We start from the raw sequence: 15,854 nt of genomic DNA, 5'->3' as shown, positions 1-15,854 counted from the left end.
CGCAAATTCACGAACGTACGCCCAGCTGACGAAGTACATTTACGCCGTTTACGTTAGGCTTTTCCCGGCGTAAAGTTACCCCTGCTATATGGTGGCGTAAGTGCGGCGTACCAATGTTAAGTATGGCCGTTGTTCTCGCGACGAAATTTGAAAATTTTGCGTTGTTTGCGTAACTCGTCCGTGAATGGGGCTGGACGTAATTTACGTTCACGTCGAAACCAATGACGTCCTTGCGGCGTATTAGGAGCAATGCCCACTGGGAGATTTCCACGGACGGCGCATGCGCCGTTCGTGAAAAACGTCAATCACGTCGGGTCACAGTACATTAACATAAAACACGCCCCCCTGTCCCACATTTGAATTAGGCGGGCTTACGCCGGCTGATTTACGCTACGCCACCGCAACTTACGGAGCAAGTGCTTTGAGAATACTGCACTTGCCCGTCTAAGTTGCGGAGGCGTAACGTAAATCAGATACGTTACGCTCGCACAAAGTTACGTGCTCCTACGAGAATCTGGCCCTTAGTCATCACAAGCACTTTTTCTATACTTATTTTGAGTATATTCACTATCACCTCATTAGCTCTGGTGCCACACGCTCCTATATACATTTTTTTGTCTATCACCCTGTCCCTAAAGGTTAATTTTTTTATTTTCTAAATAGGTTCTTTTAACCACTTAAGCCCCGGACCATTTTGTTGCTAAAGGACCAGGCTTCTTTTTGCGATTCGGCACTGCACCGTTTTAACTGACAACTGCGCGGTCGTGCTACATGGCTCCCAAACAAAATTGAAGTCCTTTTTTCCCCCCAAAAATAGAGCTTTATTTTGGTGGTATTTGATCACCTCTGCGGCTTTCATTTTTTGCGCTATAAACAAAAATAGAGCGTTCATTTTGAAAAAAATTCAATATTTGCTATAATAAATATCCCCAAAAAATATATAAAAAAACTTTTTTTTTTTCCTCAGTTTAGGTCGATACATATTCTTCTACATATTTTTGGTAATACAAATCGCAATAAGCGTTTATTGATTGGTTTGCGCAAAAGTTGTAGTGTCTACAAAATAGGGGATAGTTTTATGGCATTTTTATTAATAATTTTTTTACTAGTAATGGCGGCGGTCAGCGATTTTTTATCGTGACTGTGACATTATGGCGGACACATCGGACACTTTTGACACCATTTTTACAGCGATCGGTGCTATAAAAATGCACCGATTACTGTGAAAATGACACCGGCAGTAAAGGGGTGAAGTGTGACCTAAGGGAGTGATTCTTACTGTGTGGGGGCGTGGCTTGGCATGTGACGTCACTGTTGTCATATCTCTGCTCCTCTCCTGTACATAGTTCCCGCTGTCATACCCTACACACTCCTCTCCTGTACATAGTGCCCGCTGTCATACACTTCTCTCCTGTACATAGTGCCCACTGTCGTACTCTCCACACTCCTCTCCTGTACATACTGTTTACTGTCATACCCTCCAAACTTCTCTCCTATACATAGTACCCACTGTCATACCCTCTACACTTCTCTTTTATACATAGGGCCCACTGTCATACCCTCAACACGTCTCTCCTGTACATACTGCCCACTGTCATATCCTCCCCACTCTTCTTCTGTACATACTGCTCACTGTCTTACCCTCCACACTCATCTCATGTACATACTGCTCAGTATCATACCATCCACACTCCTCTCCTCTCCTGTACATACTGCTCGCTCTCATACCCTCCACATTCCTCTCCTGTACATACTGCCTATTGTCATACCATCCACACTCTTCTCCTGTACATACTACCCACTGTCATATCCTTCCCACTCTTCTTCTGTACATACTGCTCACTGTCTTACCCTCCACACTCATCTCATGTACATACTGCTCAGTATCATACCATCCACACTCCTCTCCTGTACATACTGATCACATTCATAAACTCCTCTATTGTACATAGTGCCGACTGTCATACCTTCCACACTAGTCTCCTGTGCATACTGCCCACTATCATACCCTCCACACTCCTCTCCTGTACATACTGCCCACTATCATACCATCCACACTCCTCTCCTGTACATACCGCCCACTGTGATACCCTCCACACTCCTCTCCTGTACATACTGCTCACTGTCATACCCTGCATACTCCTCTCCTGTACATACTGTAACCCAACCTTACCCTTCACACTCTACATACTGCCAACTATCTTTCTCTCCACATTCCTCTTCTGTACATACCGCCCCCCCATCATACCCTTCACACTCCTCTCCTGTACATACTGCCCACTTTCATACCCTCCACACTCCTCTCCGGTACATACCACCCTCTGTCATACCCTCCACACTCCTCTCCTGTACATACTGCCCACTTTCATACCCTCCACACTTCTCTCCGGTACATACCACCCTCTGTCATACCTTCCACACTCCTCTGCTGTGCATACTGCCCACTGTCATACCCTCCACACTCCTCTCCTGTACACAGTGCCCACTGTTAGACCCTCCACATTCCTCTCCATCACCTGCACATACTTCCCAGTTTTATACCGTCCATACTCCTCTCCTACGCCTCTTACCCACAAAAACAGTTCTTTAAAATTATACTGAATATCCTCAATGTTACCAGCTCTAGAATGGGCACACTTTTGTTAGTTCAAATAAAGGAAATCTTATCAGTCCTCATTGTTGTTCTGCCCATTATTAGTACTTATTTAATTTTGTGATTACTACTGTGATGTATAGAGGAACATAGGGGATCTTAGCTACTCTAAATATAGCACTTGCAAAAAAAGTGTCCCTTAAAAATAGTTTTGAAATGTTGGCAACTATGCACTTAGGCACTGCCCAATGGCTACCGGGTCAGTAGGGGGCCCCATGAGAGGCTCCTGGGAGCCTGTGATAATAAAGTGATAGTAAACTTTGCTAACATTACTACTTTTTAGAGGCCCTGAGGTAGGTTATGCCATAGTGTACAAATATGAACAGCATATTAGCACATTAGGGTACACCTAAATTGTCAAAATGAGCCCTCCAGTGCTGCGCTGTGATCAGTCCGACGGGTCCCGGGCTCTTTCTATCTTCACCCGGTATTCCTTCTGGGCTCTGTGCCTTCGGTCACTTGCCTTGGCTGGGCTGCGTTGATGTCATTCCCACGCATGCTCATGCGCATCCTCTCTCTCTCATCCCCCATTTCTCTCTCATCCTCCCTCCCTTACCCCTTACCCCTCACCCCTCTCTCATCCTCTCTCTCTCTCTCTCTTTCTCATCCTCCCTCTCTCTCTTTAATTTAATTTGTTATAACAAAATGTTTTTGTATATTTATTTATTATTTATAAAAGGCCCTACCAAAATCCTCAGCACCAGGCCCATGATGTTCTTAATCTGGCCCTGGTTATACCCATATTCAGGGTGTAACATGTTCCTATTCACCCACCTCCCACCACCAGATCCCCCCCTCCCTGTGACAGTGGGTGGGGGTTCCTCTTCCCACAACTGTTGTCACATTTTGAAAACAGACACTATATTCATTAACAACAATCTGTAAATAAATTAGTCTTCTACCGCAGCAAATGGAATTGTAGTTTCAATGATTGTAGTCTATTCACATTGCCTACAACTCTATAACTGAAAGCCCATATAGAGGTACAAGCAACAGAGCTGCAGGCAGTATGTGCAGAAGCCTGGCATTGCACCCGCAATACACTTCTGATCCGGGCGGATTTGGGAGCGGATACCTGTCAAAACCAAATACCCCCCCCCCCAAAAAAAAAAAATAAGTGCCAAATATAGCAGGGGGGGGGGGGGTGCTATCTGGTTTTGACAGATACAAACAATCTACATTTGACAGGTTTCATCTGAGTTGGTAGACTTTTCCTATCTTACAATGGAATGTGATGAATGATAATGACACCCTCCAGCATGTAAAGGGTAAATAACATCTACAACAAATATGTAGGGATTCTCATTACACTATTGTAGTGAGGGAGGGTGTCAGCATCGGGTTTCACTGTAAATTGTGCTTATAAATTTGGTGGTAATTCACAAGTAGGAAACCTTCAGCTGAGCAGTGAGAACCAAATTGAGGTAAGAAGTCATTCTGGAGCCAACACAGAAGGAAATCTTCTGAAATCCTATCAGCATCTAAAATACATCAGTCCACCTAGAAATTGCACTTATAATATTGTTTTGAAGCATTTGAACTATTAGGCTCCCTCTAGCGTTTTGGAGCTTCATGCTTCAGGTGACAAAACGCTCAGGTGTGAATGCAGCCTTAAGGCCTTTCCTATGGCCTTTTCTATTACCCACATTACATAAGACCTAACCAGATATATGAGGTAGCTTTATTTATGTTCACAATTTTATTAGTTGTTTTATGATAGATTTTTTTCAAAAACTGCACTTGCACTTTTTTCACAGTTTGACTAAATTGCTTCAACTGTTTTGTATTTTTTTTTTTGTGTTAAATGCCGACACGTATTTACAACTTGATTTTAAATTATTATTATTTTTTTTAAATTAGCAATTTTTACCAAGTATACTTTCCATAGTTGTTACTAAACAAATCTGTTTATACATAGTACATTAGGTATGTATACACTGTTTATTTAAATTGCAGACCAATTATTTATTTGTTTTAAGGTACTTATAGCGCCGTCATTTTATATTACTTATATTATTCACATCAGTCCCTGCCCTCAAGGAACTTACAATCTAAGGTCCCTAAGTCACATTCATACATACACATATTACATACCCCCAACTGCGATGGGAATGAGGGACGCCTATTAGCAAAAAGTATGTAGGCATAGGACATACACCCTACCAAGAGAGTTATACAACAAAAAAAATTAGTTAAACCTACAAGCAGGGGCGGACTTACCATTTGGGCTCTCGGGCAGTGCCCGAGGGCCCCATGCCACTAGGGGGCCCCATCAGGGTTGCTAGCCTTAGTAAAACCAGGGACAGTATGTAAAAATGTATTTTTTTTTTCCATCTGTCCCCGAAATGTCCCTTACCGACATCCTTTTGGTCTAAAAATCCTAAGATTATAGCTGCCCCACCTCTCCAGTACCTTGACTAATGGATGTACAGATTCCCGAGGCTCCGAATACTACCCCAAAAGGCTACCAGCAAAAAAAAACCCAACCTTAAGCACTAAAATTGACCAGTCGACACATACTCTTTTTTGGAGTCGAATGGCCATAGCAGCCATTTGTTTATTACAGAAAAACAATAATACAATACAAAATATTCTCCACAATACAATTTAATGCATATCATACATCTTAAAGTGGTTGTAAACCCTTATTTTTCCCTTTTACCTACAGGTAAGCCTATAATAGGGCTTACCTGTAGGTATAAAGAATATCTCCTAAACCTGTACGGTTTAGGAGATATTCCCCTCGCAATGCGCCGCTGATTGCAGCGGCGCATGCGCAGGGGGGAATCCACGGCGAAAGGACCGGCATCCGCCGGACCCTGCCGATTTTAAATCTCCCGCGCGCACGCGCGGGAGTGACGTCATCGCCGCTCCAGCCAATCACAGCGCTGGAGCGACGATACCCGGAAGACACGCCGGAGCAAGATGACATCTCGCTCGGCGTGGACCAGGTAAGTGTTCTTCACCTCGTTCCGAGGTAAGTATTTAATAATCAGCTAGTATGCGGTGCATACTAGCTGATTATGCCTTTTGCCTTGCAGGTTTGAAAAAAAAAAAGTTTATGCGGTTTACAACCGCTTTAATAAACCGTTACACCAAAATTAACTCAGTTTTGTAAACCATCCTGGCCTAGGGATCTTTGAAGGGCAATTATATTACATTAAATAGTAAAACCAGGGACAGTATGTAAAAATGTATTTTTTTTTTACATCAATCCCCGAAATGTCCCTTACCGACATCCTTTTGGTCTAAAAATCCCAAGATTATAGCTGCCCCGCCTCTCCAGTACCTTTTTAGTGTGTGTATGTGTATTCTGTGTGTATGTATAATGTGTGACCCCATAATCTATTGCACGGGGGCCCCATAATCTCCTATTGCCCGGGGGCCCCATGAGTTGTCAGTCCGCCCCTGATCATCCTGGACCACAAACCTTCCTCACTGTGCTATATGTTTTCTGCTGCACCATTGTCATGGTTATATCTTCTTAGTTCTCTCCATAAAATTATCAGACATTTGTGCTTAAAGTAGAACTATAGGCAACACTTTTATTTTTATTTTAGATAAAGTAAGGGAGGGTTATAGTCCCTGTTAGTTTTTTTTTTACCATCCCTGTCCCATTGAAAAGATTTCCCTTCACTTCCTGCCCCATAGCCAAACAGGAAGTGAGAGGAAATCTATGCAAATTAGGGAAATACATGCATGCTCAGATGAGGGTCTGGTATGGATTTTGGGGGGACCCCCACGCTGTTTTTTTGGTGTAGGGGTCCAAGTCGGATCCCCATTCATTGAAGTCGGACATGTCTCTGACTTCAAGTCGCAGGGCAAAGTAGGATCCAAAGTAGTACTAGTGTCATGTCGCACCAGTGTGAACCCGGCCTTAGACATACCCAAGTAACAGTTTAAGTATACAGATTATTTTCTGTGTATAAATAAGATTTTAATTATTGATGGCATATATGTATAAAAATACACCTGTTTGTAGCTAAAAGTTCCCATTTAAGCAAAAGATCAACTATCACAAATTATATATCGCCAAACCCTCAGAGAGGTATAGTTATAAAAATGAAAACTATAAAGATTAGATACTAGAAAATGTATTCTCCCTGGAAACCTGAGTATAGAGATTTCTGGTCTCCGATTGCCACCTGGTGGCCAAGTTAGGCAGGTGATTATACAAATAATTAATCAATAATTTAATCCACCAATGATAAGAAAGAAAATAACAGCTACACCCTCTGGTTAGGTTTTTATAGGGGGCCTGACCCTCGAAACGCGTTAGCCATTTATGGATGTTTAGAGGTCTTCCCATGCCATCAGCTGCGTATGGTGTTTTGGAGAGTCTCATCTCTGTCTTTGGACATGCTTGTGTCAAACATGTGTTTGAAAGTACCCACCTGTTTTACTTTCTTGATAAAGATTTAGTTATGATAATGCACTAGGGTGGTGCGCCCTCTTTCTTTCTCTTTCTTTCCCCTTTCTATTGTTTTTAATTAATAAATAGCAAGGTCAGGGAGATAGGAAGGGGAGGTTCAAGATTAGATCTCATCCATCATCAGACATCCCAGGACACCATAGACGTGCGCATGGGGTGTGTCAGATGCGCCTGGGAACACCCTAATCCCCCGTAAGTGACATCCAGTGTGTAACCCAGAGTAATTCATCCTATTTTAGCAGCAGCGCTGGATTTGCTGTGTCATCTCCCTTTCCAGCCGGGCTAAATGGTGCCTGTGAGCTGGGCTGGGCAGGTGCACTGTGCCAATCTGATTGGCAGTGCCCAGTACAGTGTGCTGTACAACATGGACAGAGGTGGCTGAGTCTGCTCCACATCCCATCCTACCCCTTGCCATGTCTGTCCTGCCCCATACTCCACCCCCTTACTTGCACACGTTGCTGTGAAAGGGCTTGCTATGAAGGTGGCAAATTGAAATATAGAGCACATAGCAGCTCTAGATCGTGGCTGCCTGAGCCTAGGGGAAACGAGCCTGGGGCCATGATTGTGAGTAGCAGACATACTAAACACCCCCCTTCTCTCACTATCTCTCTCACTCCCCCCCTCTATTATTCCCCCTCTCTCACTGTCTCTCTCACTCCCCCCCTTTATTATTCCCCCTCTCTCACTGTCTCTCTCACTCCCCCCCTCTATTATTCCCCCTCTCTCACTGTCTCTCTCACTCCCCCCCTCTATTATTCCCCCTCTCTCACTGTCTCTCTCACTCCCCCCCTCTATTATTCCCCCTCTCTCACTGTCTCTCTCACTCCCCCCCAAGAATTATTCCCCCTCTCTCACTGTCTCTCTCACTCCCCCCCTTTATTATTCCCCCTCTCTCACTGTCTCTCTCACTCCCCCCCTTTATTATTCCCCCTCTCTCACTGTCTCTCTCACTCCCCCCCTCTATTATTTCCCCTCTCTCACTGTCTCTCTCACTCCCCCCTCTATTATTTCCCCTCTCTCACTGTCTCTCTCACTCCCCCCCTTTATTATTCCCCCTCTCTCACTGTCTCTCTCACTCCCCCCCTTTATTATTCCCCCTCTCTCACTGTCTCTCTCACTCCCCCCTCTATTATTTCCCCTCTCTCACTGTCTCTCTCACTCCCCCCTCTATTATTTCCCCTCTCTCACTGTCTCTCTCACTCCCCCCCTTTATTATTCCCCCTCTCTCACTTTCTCTCTCCCCTGTGTCTCTCTATCTCTCTCGCCCCCTCTCTCCTCTCTCCCCCTCTCTTCCCCCCCCCTCTCTCTCACTTTCTCTCTTTCACCCCCCCCCCCTCTCTCTCCCCCTGCTTTCTCTCTCTTTCCCTCTCCCTCTCCCTCTCCTCCCTCTCCCCACCTCTTTCCCCCTCCTTTCATCCATCTTCTAGTTTTATCTTCAATTTACTCCCCAATCATCGTTAATGTACTATAGTATATAACCAACAAGCGCTACCTAGAAAACCACACCCAACTTTGCCTGGGAGAATCCTGACCCATTGGATCTTCCTCAGATCCATAAAGTTCTGGAATAATGGTACCTACGACCCCTAGAAGTTATATTGATGGACCCCGCTAACCATAAAGGCGATATTCCCGCTGATTTCTCTGATGAATATGTTGCTGGAGTTGTAGAGTCCGAATACACCACCAATGTTAGGCCTCGTACACACGACCTTTTTTTCTCGGCAAAAACCAGCAAGAAAACTGCTGGCAGAGCTTTCTTGCCAAGAAAAACGTTCGCGTGTACGAGGCTTTCATGTTTTCGTCTGGAAATCTGGCCAGAATCTCGAAGAGAAATAGAGAACCTGCGCTCTATTTTCTCGTCGAGATTCTTGTCGGCCTGTTTCCCGACGAGAAACCTGAGAGTGTGTATACTTACCTGTCGCTGTGGAAACCCGCGCATGCTCGAAATGACTGACGCATGCGCAGTAGCTTCCATGGCATAGGTAGGGTGAAGAAAGATGGTGGCTACGGCATCGAATGTGACGAATGCATGCTCGTCGTACGTGATGACGTCACCGCGTTCTTGCATTTTAAGAGAACCGCGGTTCTTTTGAAAGTTCGATGTGTACACTCGGGGCGGCAAGAGATTCTTGCCAAGAATCTCGTCGGGAAAAACTATTTTTTTTTCGTGACAAGATTCTTGCCCGTGTGTACGAGGCCTTTCTGTCTAGCTGACAAAGCCGACAGCTCAAGTGAGGGTGTTAATAATAATAATAATAATAATAATAATAATATATAGCACCAACAGTTTACGCAGCGCTTTACAATGTATAGGGGGGACAGCACAATTACAGTATAGTTCAATACAAGGGTACAGGAGGACCCTGTCCCACTTCCTCCTTCCGCCCAGGGACCGCTAAGGCGATACCTCATATGGCCTTTTGGCGGCCCCTCCCTGTAGGCGATCGCCTGGGACACGTCCCAGGCGATCGCCTGTCCAATCAGGTAGAGCAGTGCCACATACGCATGCGCAGTGAGTGCCCGGCCGTGAAGCCGAAAGCTGTCACGGCCGGGTGCCCACAGTTAGGATGGAGGCACTAACGGAGAGGGAGGGGAAAGGAGCGGAGCGCCCGACGCAGTGCGCGTAACTTGTACGTCCGGCGTAAAGTTATTCCCCATAAAGGAGGTGTAACCCAGCAGCAGACATGCAAAGGTCTGCACCAGGGAACACAAGCCGGCGTATTTTACGTTTGGACATGTCTGGCTGGGCGTAGGTTACGTTCACGCCGTACGCAGTGATCCGGCGTAGTTTAGGCAGTTGTTCCGACGTGGTTGTGAGCATGCGCAGGGGGATGCAACCACGTCTCGGAGCATGCGCAGTTCGTGATACGTATCTGTCTGGCGCTAGGCCCATCATTTGCATGGGGTCACGCCTCATTTGCATGGCTCACGCCCACTTCCACCTACGCCGGCGTACGCCTTCGAAACCCAGCGCAGCGTTGGGAGCACTGGCTTGGTGAATTCCATGCTTGCCTCTCTGCGCTGCGTTGGCGTAGCGTACATTGTTTGCGCTACGGCGGCGTAATGTACGGCCGCTCTCTGTGAATCTGGGCCATAGTCTACAGTTGGGTCACCAGTACATTGGGGTATGAAGACATCAGTACAAAGAGTTAAGGTACAGTGATTATCAAGGGTAACAATGGTTTGGTAAGCAGCCTGTTGTTAAGTGTGTATATGTGGCAGGTGAGATAGCCTCTTGTAGAGAGGGAGATGTTGTCGGCAATCCTTCTGCAGCGATTAGTCTCCCATTGTAACGCCGGGGCCCTCAGCCTTTGCACAGGTACGTAAAAGGAAGAGTTGATAACGTGCATGCATGGACACCAATTTATTTGTTCAAGTGTACATGATGCTCAACATAAGTAAGTAAAGGTACCCCTGTGCCAGGCAACTGACTGACTAATCTGGTTGCCCACCGTAGCCCACTCCTACATGTCTGTAAATATCGGGTGGCTGTACTGCCCAAAACTATCACATTAACCACTGTTTTTCAGATTTGGTGTTTACAAGATTAAAACATTTTTTTTGCTAGAAAATTACTTAATATCCCCAAACATTATATATATATATTTTTCTAACACCCTAGAGAATAAAATGGCGGTCATTGCAATACTTTTTGGCACACCATATTTGCGCAGCGGTCTTACAAGCGCACTTTTTTTGGCAAAAATTCACTTTTTTTAATTAAAAAATAAGACAACAGTAAAGTTAGCCCAATTTTTTTTTTATATTGTGAAAGATAATGTTACGCCGAGTAAAATGATACCCAACATGTCACGCTTCAAAATTGCGCCCGCTCGTGGAATGGAGTCAAACTTTTACCCCTAAAAATCCCCATAGGCGACGTTTAAACAATTCTATAGGTTGCATCTTTTGAGTTACAGAGGAGGTCTAGAGCTAGAATTATTGCTCTTGCTCTAACGATCGCGGTGATGCCTCACTTGTGTGGTTTGAACACACCGTTTTCATATGCAGATGCTACTCACGTATGCGTTCGCTTCTGCACGCAAGCTCGTCGGGACGGGGCGCTTTAAAAAAAAAAAATCTTATCTTATTAATTTTTACACTAAAAAATCCCTTGTAATAGAAAAAAGCATGACAGGTCCTCTTAAATATGAGATCTGGGGTCAAAAAGACCTCAGATCTCATATTTAGACTAAAAAAAAAAAAAAAAATGTCATTTGAATAAATGACAACAAGAAAATGTCCCTTTTAACCCCTTCCCGACCGCCGCCTGTACATATATGTCGGCAGAATGGCACGTACAGGCACATTGGCGTACCTGTACGTCCCTGTCTAGACGTGGGTCGGGGGTCCGATCGGGACCCCCCCCGCGACTTGCGGCGGTCGGGTCCTCTCGGGGAGCGATCCGGGACGACGGCGCGGCTATTTGTTTATAGCCGCTCCATCGCGATCGCTCCCCGGAGCTGAAGAACGGGGAGAGCCGTGTGTAAACACGGCTTCCCCGCGTGCTTCACTGTGTCGGCGCATCGATCGCGTCATCCCCTTTATAGGGAAGACACGATCAATGACGTCATTACTACAGCCACACCCCCCTACTGTTGTAAACACACACACAGTGTACACCAAATCCTACAGCGCCACCTGTGGTTAACTCCCAAACTGCAACTGTCATTTTCACAATAAAGAATGCAATTTAAATGCATTTTTTGCTGTGAAAATGACAAAAATCCCAAAAATGTGTAAAAATTGTCCGAAGTGTCCGCCATAATGTCGCAGTCACGAAAAAAATCGCTGATCGCCGCCATTAGTAGTAAAAAAAAAAAAAATAATAAAAATGCAATAAAACTATCCCCTATTTTGTAAACGCTATAAATTTTGCGCAAACCAATCGATAAACGCTTATTGCGATTTTTTTTACCAAAAATAGGTACAAGAATACGTATCGGCCTAAACTGAGGAAATTTTTTTTTTTTATATATGTTTTTGGGGGATATTTATTATAGCAAAAAGTAAAAAATATTGCATTTTTTTCAAAATTGTCGCTCTATTTTTGTTTATAGCGCAAAAAATAAAAACCGCCGAGGTGATCAAATACCACCAAAAGAAAGCTCTATTTGTGGGAAAAAAAGGACGCCAATTTTGTTTGGGAGCCACGTCGCACGACCGCGCAATTGTCTGTTAAAGCGACGCAGTCCCAAACTGTAAAAACACCTTGGGTCTTTGGGCAGCAATATGGTCCGGGCTTAAGTGGTTAAGAAGCATGGGCGGAAGTGACATTTTGAGATCACTTCCGCCCTGCTATGCTATAGAGACGGGTGGGGGCCATCTTGCCCTCACTCGTATCCCAGCCGAGCAGGAGGAAGCACCCTATCGCCTCCGCTGCTGCCGACGGCTCCGGTAAATGGCGGAGAGCGGCGGGAGGGGGGGGGCCTCTCCTGCCGCCAATAATGGTGATCTCACGGGGAATCTGCCGCGGAGACCACCGTAATCGCTTAGAGGACCCCTTACTGAAAAGATGGATATCTCGGTTGTTGCAGCGGCTGCTGCTGTTACGAGATATCCATCTTTAAAAAAATTACGTATATATACAGTGAGGGGTCCTTAAGTGGTTAAAAGACTTCAGCCAGTCTCCATGTGAGTTCTCTTCCGTGGTGGGCAGTGTGCCTGGACCACTGATATGCACCTCACTTTTCCTGAAAGAATGTCAGTTCTGCTTGGGGAGTAGGAAGACTACTAAGTCCCGGCCTGCAGAGTTTGACCTCCTACTGGGCCATCCATTTGTTGAGATTATGTTTTTCCTCCGACTCTGCAGGTCTTTCCATATAGCGGTTTACTTACCTTGTGTTTGAGTGTTGGGGCTATAATATCCAGTTCCCGACCTCCTCATGTACATTTACGTCGGCAGAATGGCACGGACAGGCACATCCACGTACCTGTACGTCCTCTGCTAGACGTGGGTGGGGGGTCCGATCGGGACCCCCCCCCGGTACATGCGGAGGTCGGGTCCGCTCGGGGAACGATCCGGGACGACGGCGCGGCTATTTGTTTTTAGCCGCTCCGTCGCGATCGCTCCCCGGAGCTGAAGAACGAGGAGAGCCGTGTGTAAACACGGCTTCCCCGTGCTTCACTGTGTCGGCGCATCGATCGCGTCATTCCCTTTATAGGGAAGACACGATCGATGACGTCATTCCTACAGCCACACCCCCCTACACTAGTAAACACACACAAAGTAAACCCTAACTCCTACAGCGCCCCCTGTGGTTAACTCCCAAACTGCAACTGTCATTTTCACAATAAAGAATGCAATTTAAATGCATTTTTTGCTGTGAAAATGACAATTGTCCCAAAAATGTGTCAAAATTGTCCGAAGTGTCCGCCATAATGTCGCAGTCACGTAAAAAATCACTGATCGCCACCATTACTAGTAAAAAAAAATTAAAAAAATAAAAATGCAAAAAAACTATCCCCTATTTTGTAAACGCTATAAATTTTGCGCAAACCAACCGATAAACGATTATTGCGATTTTTTTTACCAAAAATAGGTAGAAGAATACGTATCGGCCTAAACTGAGGAAATTTTTTTTTTTATATATGTTTTTGGGGGATATTTATTATAGCAAAAAGTAAAAAATATTGCATTTTTTTTTTAATTGTCGCTCTATTTTTGTTTATAGCGCAAAAAAAAAAAACCGCAGAGGTGATCAAATACCACCAAAAGAAAGCTCTATTTGTGGGGAAAAAAGGACGCCAATTTTGTTTGGGAGCCACGTCGCACGACCGCGCAATTGTCTGTTAAAGCGACGCAGTCCCGAACTGTAAAAACCCCTTGGGTCTTTAGCCAGCATATTGGTCCGGGGCTTAAGTGGATATAAACGCCAAGTACGCTGTCATTCAATAGAACTAAAGAAGGTGCTTGGATAGAACTAGTGAAACATGTTCAGCATTACAGAACAAATCCAGATATCTGTAATTAACTTCTACTAGCTAAACTAATAAACCATTCATGCAAGTTTGTGATTTTTATGTTTCCACCATCTATCACTGTGCTGGCAGACTCACAGGATTTAGAAGATTTAATTGATGACAATAATTAAACATAAACTTCCCATTTATCTCTTTATTTCAAAGTTTTACATTCCCCATTTCAGTTGCAGTCCACTGCATTTAATAGAATCAAGCTTTCTTTACTCTCCTAGAGAGAAGATAGATCAGCATGGAGACTCCATACACATCATCCCAAACCTACATTGATGAGTTTGACCCTGTGGATTACTACAGAGCATATCATCACCCTGAAGAAAGAACTATAACTGGAGAATGGTCTGATTTTGCATTGAAGAATCTCCATGAAACCTTCACTTCAGGTAAAGAAACACTGTTTTTATTGCTGAAAGAATTATCACACAAAGTTGCACTTAACTCTTTTTATGCCACCACTGTATGTCGCGCTAAATTGAAGAGAAGAAGCTGGGACAGCCGCACTCCAAAAACTTTCCTTTTTAGTAAAACTGGTCACAGAACATCACACGCCACAGCAAAAAAACAGGAAAAGGCTAACGCGTTTCGCACTGTGAATAAGCACTGAAGCAGTGCGAAACGCGTTAGCCTTTTCCTGATTGTTTGCTGTGGCGTGTGATGTTCTGTGACCAGTTTTAATAAAAAGGAACGTTTTTGGAGTGCGGCTGTCCCAGCTTCTTCTCTTCAATTTTGCATTAATTGCATTGCCGACACCCACGGTTTGGATCCAGTGAGTAAAAGTTCCTTGGTTCATCTGAGCGGTTACTTTTCTTCTCACTGTATGTCGCGCTGTACAGATGCTGGGTCGCTTCCACACATCCTGGTGAGATTTAAACCTCCCTATTCCTGTGCACGCCTCTGCCAAGAAAAGCCTGAAGCAATGAAATGCAGTGAATCAGTGGAGGGCTCACATGACAGGGTTAACAGGGAAAGGAGTGAGAGTGAAGAGATTGGCTTGGGGTGAGAGGGGAGTGGGGAGGAATCTGATAAAAGGTGGCTCCTCCCATAGGAGGTCAAGCAGAGCGCAGGGGAAAGTTCTGAGAAGCATGGCATCGGTGTATGAGCTCTCCCAGCTCAGGGAGCGTGCTGCGGAGTGCGGGCAGGAATGGCTGCAGGACACATTAGGTCCTGTATTGCAACAGCCGTTGGGGGAGGTAGGTGCTGAGGGCCGTGGGAGCGGGCGGGCGCGGAGATCCAGGCAGCTGGAGTGTTTCTCACCTGACCAGTATGCACGGTCACAGCAGCAGTCTGGCTGTACCCCTTTGGGCCCCCAAGGGGGTCCACCGGCAAAACGAGCGGCAGGACGGGACGGCGGGAGTCTTGTGCAGACCCCCTTGGTAAGCCGAAGCATGTCGGGCGGCAGAGCTGAGGGCCCCGGGCCTGCAGTGCGGCCTAGTAGGAGGCGGGAGCGGGACGGCGGTAGCCCCGCCCACCACGTGGGGTCGGAGGTGGTGAGGCCTACTTCGGGTGCAGTGGAGAGGAATGTTCCCAGGTCTCCTGGATCTGCGGCTGGGGACAGAAGATGGAGCGGTGAGCGACGGTCGGACAGTGGATCCAAGGGAGCGGAGGCTGCCGGGACTGAGACTCCATGCGCTGGTCCTGGGAAGGCTGTCCACAAGTCGGTGAGCGGGCATGCTGCGCGGAGGAGGGGACGGATGTCTGGAGGTCCTGCAGCAGCTGTGGCGGATGCGCATGGCGGGCTTTCGTCGGAGGAAGAGGAGGAGGTGGACGCGGAGCAGAGATCGGTTG

At 45.8% G+C, this 15,854-nt stretch overlaps 1 protein-coding gene across 1 annotated transcript in view; it reads left to right on the top strand.

Annotated features, from left to right (window-relative positions):
* The first annotated feature begins 4,002 nt into the window (after positions 1–4,002).
* Positions 4,003–15,854, top strand: part of LOC120915506 (nicotinamide N-methyltransferase-like) — a 36,524-nt gene continuing 24,672 nt past the window's right edge. Inside the window, exons 1-2 of the mRNA XM_040326070.1 lie at positions 4,003–4,077; positions 14,285–14,452. Of these exons, the coding sequence (XP_040182004.1) occupies positions 14,302–14,452 (151 nt within the window). The 5' untranslated portion in view covers positions 4,003–4,077; positions 14,285–14,301. The remainder of the gene's footprint in view (positions 4,078–14,284; positions 14,453–15,854) is intronic.

The sequence above is a fragment of the Rana temporaria genome, chromosome 10 (assembly GCF_905171775.1).
Source record: "Rana temporaria chromosome 10, aRanTem1.1, whole genome shotgun sequence".
In the NCBI taxonomy this organism is placed as follows: Eukaryota; Metazoa; Chordata; class Amphibia; order Anura; family Ranidae; genus Rana; species Rana temporaria.
Note: the sequence above shows the minus strand (reverse complement) of the source record. Positions and strands in the feature narration are given on the sequence as shown.